The 7986-nt window shown below is 36.2% G+C and overlaps 1 protein-coding gene across 1 annotated transcript in view; it reads left to right on the top strand.

Moving 5' to 3' along the window:
* LOC137629342 (RING finger protein 207-like) overlaps nt 1-7986 on the top strand; it is a 146075-nt gene that overhangs the window by 41044 nt on the left and 97045 nt on the right. The window contains exon 4 of the mRNA XM_068360598.1: nt 938-1099. Within this exon, the coding sequence (XP_068216699.1) occupies nt 938-1099 (162 nt within the window). The remainder of the gene's footprint in view (nt 1-937; nt 1100-7986) is intronic.

Genomic DNA, 7986 nt, shown 5'->3' with positions numbered 1-7986 from the left:
TCTCTCTCTCTCTCTCTTCTCTCCTTGCTCAAACCTTCAATGTATTCAAGACAAATCCTCATTGACATAATCAGAGGATTCTCTCTCTCTCTCTTCTCTCTCTCTCTCTCTCTCTCCTCTCTCTCTCTCCTCTCTCTCTCTCTCTCTCTCTCTATCCTTGCTCAAACCTTCATTGTATTCAAGACAAATCCTCATTGACAAAATCTCTCTCTCTCCTCTCTCTCTCTCTCTCTCTCTCTCTCTCTCTCTCTCCTCCTCTCTCTCTCTCTCTCTCTCTCTTCTTGCTCAAACCTTCATTGTATTCAAGACAAATACTCTTTGACAAAATCAGAGGATTTCTCTCTCTCTCTCTCTCTCTCTCTCTCTTCTCTCTCTCTCTCTCTCTCTCCTCTCTCTCTCTCTCCCCTTGCTCAAACCTTCATTGTATTCAAGACAAATCCTCATTGACAAAATTAGAGGATCTCTCTCTCTCTCTCTCTCTCTCTCTCTCTCTCTCTCTCTCTCTCTCTCTCTCTCTATCCTTGCTCAAACCTTCATTGTATTCAAGACAAATCCTCATTGACAAAATCAGAGGATTTCTCTCTCTCTCTCTCCTCTCTCTCTTCTCTCTTCCTCTCTCTCTCTCTCATCTCTCTCTTCTCTCTCTCTCTCTCTCTCTCTATCCTTGCTCAATACCTTCATTGTATTCAAGACTAATCCTCATTGACAAAATAAGAGGATTCTCTCTCTCTCTCTCTCTCTCTCTCTCTCTCTCTTCTCTCTCTCTCTCTCTCTCTCTCTCTCTCTCTCTCTCACACACACAAAAGCCTTCAGACAGCAATTATTTTTATTAACAACACCATAATCCCATTCCTTCCCTCACCCCCACTTCCTTCATTCCTTCCTTAACCGCCCCCCTCCCTTTCCCCTACCCTCTCTTCTTTTTCTCTCCCCACAGTGTGCCGTTCACGGAGAACCTCAAATAATGTTTTCAACGACCAAGAGAACAATGCTATGTATCAACTGCTTCCGGGAGTCTTCGCTGGACGCGAGGCTCTACTGCGTCGACTTGGATACAGCCTATGCCCAGGGTTGCAAGAAGTTGGACAGGGCTGTTTTGGTAAGAATCAATCCTCTTGTTGTTGTTGTTTTTCTTTCCTGTGTTTTATCTCATAACCAGGTTTTCTCTATCTCCCTCTCTTTAACTCGTCCATTTTCTTATTCTGTTCTCGTAATTTCCTCTTTGTTTGTGTGTGTTTCTTTATTATTCTCTGTGGGTGTGTTTGTGTTATGCACAGGATTATTTGCATGTTCACGATGCTGTTTTTCGTTCACATACATTTACACTCAAGTGAATTTTTTTTTACGCACAAGCATAGTTTTCTAGTAATATTTCGTTACTGTCTGGATGAAGTGATTAAAGTTTAAGTTTTATTTCTTATTCTTTCTCTCTGGTGTTTTAGGTTTGTAACATGTTTTTAAAGGCCTTTGGCGAAGGGTATGATAAAAAGTGATTTTGAGGTTAGGTTTGATGAAAGATTGAAATTGGGAAGGAATGAACTCTTGATGAATATAAATACGTATATATGTTACCTCGGTTACATTACTTATCATCCGACGATGGATAGATGGCCATTGACAGTAGATAATTTTTATGGTTATTGATTTATTTCATAAAAAAAAAAAAAATCTATTAGAAAATTACAAAAGAACTCTTTTCATTGTCCATGTTTTAAAAAGAGACAAAAGATCTTTTTTATATTGGCAGAGTAAACAGTCCCTCTGATTACCTGCAAAGTATTACGCATAGAAATTTTGGTAATCAAATTAGAAAGCTACGACACTCTTTATTTATTTCTTTTCTAAAACTCCCGAACTGCTACAGAACATCAACCATCATATATAACTGCATTCCGCTTGTTTACTTCCCAGAGACCTACTGGTAAATTCGTGTCTTGCTCTCCTGTATCTTATTGTTCATTGATGAGTTTGTGTTATATAAAGATACAGACGGAAATCGCTAAATCTTAATGTTTGGGTTTCCATCTGATTTATAGTGAAAACCAGAGGGAAATCAAATGTAAAGGGGCAAATTTCTTTATTTTCTGTTAGGTAAAGGGGCAAATAGTTTTCTTTTCTGTTAGATAAAGGGGCAAACATCCTTCCTTTCTGTTAAGTAAAGGGAAAAACAGTTTTCTTTTCTGTTAGGTAAAGGGGCAAGCAGCTTTGTTTTCTATTAGGTAAAGGGATAAGCAGCTTTCTTTTCTGTTAGGTAAAGGGACAAACAGCTTTCTTTTCTGTTAGGTAAAGAGGCAAGCAGTTTTCTTTTCTGTTAGGCAAAGGGGCGAAAAGCTTTCTTTTCTGTTAGGTAAAGGGGCAAGCAACTTCTTTTATGTTAGGTAAAGGGGCAAATAGCTTTCTTTTCTGTTAGGTAAAGGGGCAAATAGCTTTCTTTTCTGTTAGGTAAAGGGGCAAATAGCTTTCTTTTTTGTTAGGTAAAGGGGCAAATAGCTTTCTTTTCTCTTAGGTAAAGGGGCTAATAGCTTTCTTTTCTGTTAGGTAAAGGGGCAAATAACTTTCTTTTCTCTTAGGTAAAGGGGCAAATCGCTTTCTTTTCTGTTGGGTAAAGGGGCAAATAGCTTTCTTTTCTGTTGGGTAAAGGGGCAAGCAGCTTTATTTTTTGTTAGGTAAAGGGGCAAGCAGCTTTCTTTTCTGTTAGGTAAAGGGGCAAATAACTTTCTTTTCTCTTAGGTAAAGGGGCAAATCGCTTTCTTTTCTGTTGGGTAAAGGGGCAAATCGCTTTCTTTTCTGTTGGGTAAAGGGGCAAGCAGCTTTATTTTTTGTTAGGTAAAGGGGCAAGCAGCTTTCTTTTCTGTTAGGTAAAGGGGCAAGCAGTCTTCTTTTCTGTTAGGTAAAGGGGCAAGCAGCTTTCTTTTCTGTTAGGTAAAGGGGCAAGCAGTCTTCTTTTCTGTTAGGTAAAGGGGCAAGCACCTTCTTTTATGTTGGGTAAAGGGGCAAATAGCTTTCTTTTCTCTTAGGTAAAGGGGCAAATAGCTTTCTTTTCTGTCGGGTAAAGGGGCAAGCAGCTTTCTTTTTTGTTAGGTAAAGGGGTAAGCAGCTTTCTTTTCTGTTAGGCAAAGGAGCAAAAAGCTTTTTTTTTATGTTAGGTAAAGGGGCAAACATCTTTTTTTTTTTTTGTTAGAGAGCAATATATTTTTTTTCTTTTGGTTAAGTGACAAGGCAAATAGTTTTTCCTGTAAATTACTACCTTTTAAAATGGTCACCCGGTTGATTGTCTGATAGATATATAAGAATTTTGCATCTCTAAAATAGAATAAAAAATCATTAGCTTTTGAATACTTTTATACAAATGTCAGTTTATTTTCATTTATGCAAAGTTTAATATTTCATGATAGTCATCCAGACAACAGTAAAAATATGAGTGTTGGAAGAACATTGAATTTCTCATTCATATGCGAACAAAATAACCCTTCTCTATAGTATTTAATGTCACTTTCTGTCTTTTTTTCGTAATTATATGTTGCATTTCTGCATGCAAATCAAGAGCCAGTAAGACTGCATTGGAAAGGATTATAATGGGGGTAATTCCAAGAAACTGATGCATTGTATTTCATGAAACGTTTTAGAAACCCCATAATGACCTCAGATATTAAGTAGAATTAATTTGTGTTGTCATATTGTGTGATTTTAGGGTCATTTACTTTCATCTGACATTAGTTTCATTTGATCAGTTGTGTATGCTGGTTTCTTGTGACCAGCCCGCTTTCAATGAAAAATTACCAGAGCATTTGTATTGGCAGGTAATAGTTCCAATTAGAACTAAGGGATTAGGGTTGAAATGCGTGTTGGTAAGTATTTTCATTCTTTCTTATGGATGTTTTAATCGTATTACTTTGAAGTTTAAATGTCACCCTACTCAGAAAAAGGAATTGGGACAGTATTCCCTCAAATCACGTGGTTTTCTGTAAAATTATACAAAAAGAAAACGGATTATTAAATGGATAACTTCTCTATATCTACGTCCAGTTTATAGTAGCTCAATGGATATGCATGATTATGAAGTTTCTGTCAAGGTGTCATAGATTACTAGTAGGACGTACATCATAATTTCCTGACAATAACTCTGTTGACCAGAATATTAGATATCAACGTGCTAGAAATAAAAACTACACTTGTCTGAAAAACGATGATCCTAGTGACAAGCTAAATCTTTTTATAGTTTCCATGTACTGTATATTATTTGTTAGTGTTACTTACAAATTTTGTTTCAAAGGCCTAGCGTTTGAATATGTGGTTGGTGCCCAATACTTCCCTTGAACGACCAGTGTGCCAAATCATAATTTCGTAATATTCGTAACATTTCACCAGGTATTTTTGTACAGTAGATGACTCATGAAATTCCCCCCTCCCCCTTTGGTGTTTCCGGATGATGTTTGTTTATTGCCAGTCAGCAATGTCTGACTCCAAGACAAAGCAGACTTAGAAATCAAACCAAAACCTCAGATTTCTCCTTGGAAACTATCGATTAGTTTTCAAACACTGAGACTCCTCAGACAAAAGTTCCTTGTGTCTAATTTCTTTTGAATTAGAATGCCATTAGTATGTGTTTATTAGGGCTAGAATGTTTAAATGGGTATAGAAATATTACTTGGCTGAGGGATATTTCTTAGACGTTTTGAATTCTAGAATGTATGTAGTGCCAAGTGTCTTTGGACTTTAACCTCGAGTCCTGTATTTTCAGAATGTATACCTTCTCTCTCTCTCTCTCTCTCTCTCTCTCTCTCTCTCTCTCTCTCTGTGAAAACTGAGCTCCACATGAATGAATATAAAGAGAAACAGATGATATAAAAACAAAGTTTTAACATCAGTGTTTCAGTCGGCATTTTGGTGGAACATTTTAGTAGGTACAACTGTTAGTGAAGCAAATAAAAGGCGGAGCTGCACATAAAGAAACCTTAGCAATTGCTTGTTCGCCTCCAAGCAATTTACAAGCAACGGATTGGAGAGACCTATCTTAGAATATTCAATCCCCCCTCTGGGGCTCGTTCCAAGAGTACTTTTAGCAATGCTATTAACGAATCCAGGAGTTGTTTCATTAGACTGGTATAGCTGCTAAAATTACTGAGGGGATTTGTTTCTTAGTACGCTTTCTGGAACTTTTTTTTTTTTCTTTTTTTTTTCTTTTTTTTTTGGCTAATAAGTTGAAGAGACTTATGATTCTCACTTTAGTTTATATTTGAAGGGTCTACTTTAATGCTGTTACTGTTATGAAAATATTTCATATTGTTTACGTTTTCTGGAACATGTTTTAGAAGGTTTTTTTTCTTGTTCTTTTGCTGGCTGATATGCTGAAAAAACATAGTTCTCTTTATAGTTATGTTTGAAAGGTCTATTTTAATGCTGTTACTGTTATGAAAATATTTCATATTGTTTACGTTTCTGTAACATGTTTTAGAAGTTTTTATTCTCTTGTTCTTTTGCTGGCTGAGATGCTGAAGAGACATAATTCTCTTTATAGTTATGTTTGAAAGGTTTATTTTAATGTTACTGTTATGAAAATATTTTATATTAATTGTTCATTACTTCTCTTGTAGTTTGTTTACTTCCTTATATCCTTACCTCACTGGGGTATTTTTCCTTGTTGGAGCACTTGGGCTTATAGCATCTTGCTTTTCCAACTAGGGTTGTAGCTAAGCTAGTAATAATAATAATAATAATAATAATAACAACAACATTCATTGGATTCTCTCGATTTACGTGGAGACCATGATAGTTATCTAGGAAGGAAACAGCATTGCGTTCATGTTTTGTATCAGGCAAACGAAAGACAAAATATGAAATATGAATCTGATTAATATTTCATAATACCTGAGCAGGAGTATGTAAATTAGTAAACGAATTTAGATTAAAGAGAAATATAATAGAGCTTCTTGCCTGTTGAAGAAGCAATCATGGTAATAGCCAGAGGGAAATTTGTAAAATCTATAAAAAAAACTGAGTTGGAAAAATGGTTGTGGTGAGATTAGGCCTACAGCACAGGTGCTTGGATCTTTCGCATTTGTTGCATACTAGTGAATCCTATAGGCATAGGCAAGAACAAGACTTAAAGTTCAATCACCTTACCAGGTGTGAAAAAGAATAGTAATTGATTTATAGGTTGTACGCTTTCTCTCTCTCTCTCTCTCTCTCTCTCTCTCTCTCTCTCTCTCTCTCTCAAGGAAGAAGCCAGGTGCAATTGTGGTTAACCTTTTTATATTGATCTAAATCAAAGCAGTTTCGTACGTTTCTGCAGGGTTGTTGTGTCCTAATTGACAACGTCTCTGTCTGGTGTTTACCAGACAGGAGTCGAGTCCCGCTCAGACTCGTTAGTCCCTTTAGTGTTTGCAACCTTGCCATCCTTGTGAGCTAAGAGTGGGGGGTTTTGGGGAAGCCTATAGGTCTATCTGCCGAGTCATCAGCAGCCATTGCCTGGCCCTTCCTTGGTCCTAGCTTGAGTGGTGAGGGAGCTTGGACGCTGATTAATATGGTCAGTCTCTAGGGTATTGTCATGCTTGCTAGGGCAATGTCACTGTCCCTTGTCTATGCCATTCATGAGTGGCCTTTAAACCTTTAAACTGTTATTTTATCTTCTGGTTACTAACATTTGATCGAGGATGTGTATGGTTGATGGCATGACAGTAATTTGGTCAACGAAAAATTTTACACTTCTAAATGATAGTATATATATATATATATATATATATATATATATATATATGTATATATATATATATATATATATATATATATATATGTATATATATAATATATATATATATAATATATATATATATATATATATATATAATATAATATACATATATATCGTTTCGTTTTGTGGAATGATAATGACAAAAATAAACATATTGCATTACATTAACAAACTATTTTTGTTTCGTAATTTGGTATACTAATTACAGAAATAAAACATATTGCATAGAAATAACAAACTATTTATTCTTCTTTCGTCATTTGATATATTAATTACAAAAATAAATATATTACATTAAAAGAACAAACTATTTATTCTTGTTTTGCATTTGGTATAACAATTATAAAAAAATATATGTCATAAAAATAACAAACTATTTATTCTTCTTTCGTAATGTGATATAATGAATACAAAAATAAACATATTGCATTGAAAGAACAAACTAGTTTTTTTTCGTTTAATTTGGTTTGATAATTATAAAGATAAACATAAAAATAACAAACTAATATTGTTTCGTAATGTGGTGCTGTATAAAAACTACGAAAATAAACATAGGGTATAAAGATAAACAAACCATTTATTATTATTTCTAAGAAATAAAGGTCTTAACTAAACACGAAATTTACACTTTTACCCCAGTATTGGACTTAAAGATGCAATGCCTTCAAAAATTATACGAAGAAAGGAGGTTCACATATTGCGTGCACGCGCACGCACCCACATCGCCACACGCAAACTGCTCAGTACAATGGGGGTACTGGAATTAAAACCACCATCACATATGCCTTTTCACCATTGCAACACCAAGACACAATGCTGTCTCCCACAATAATACTCAAGCTTACAATGATCACGCTGCTCAGCCAGAAGCAATCTCGACTCTCTCTCTCTCTCTCTCTCTCTCTCTCTCTCTCTCTCTCTCTCTCTCATATTTTTATATAGCATACCACTGAGGGGGGGGGGGGGGGGGGGGTGGGTGGGAGCAAGCCAGCCTCAACTTGGAGCTGGTCCCAAGGCCGGGTAAATGGGGAGGGTTGGCGGCAGGAAAGGCATCCGGCCATGAAATATTAACAAAAACAACTATGATCATTGAGTATAATCAGAACGAAATTAATGCTAGGGCGTTGGGACCGCGCCTGATTCCTCCGAAAAATCGGGCCAGGTCCCGGCTCGTCGCCTAAGGGGAGATTAACCGGTGACGAAGTGTGGGACAGAGGTAGATGGAGAAAGCTGAC

The sequence above is a fragment of the Palaemon carinicauda genome, chromosome 37 (genome assembly GCF_036898095.1).
Source record: "Palaemon carinicauda isolate YSFRI2023 chromosome 37, ASM3689809v2, whole genome shotgun sequence".
Taxonomy (NCBI): Eukaryota; Metazoa; Arthropoda; class Malacostraca; order Decapoda; family Palaemonidae; genus Palaemon; species Palaemon carinicauda.
The sequence above is the reverse complement of the archived record's forward strand: the minus strand, read 5'-3'. Positions and strand labels throughout refer to the sequence as shown.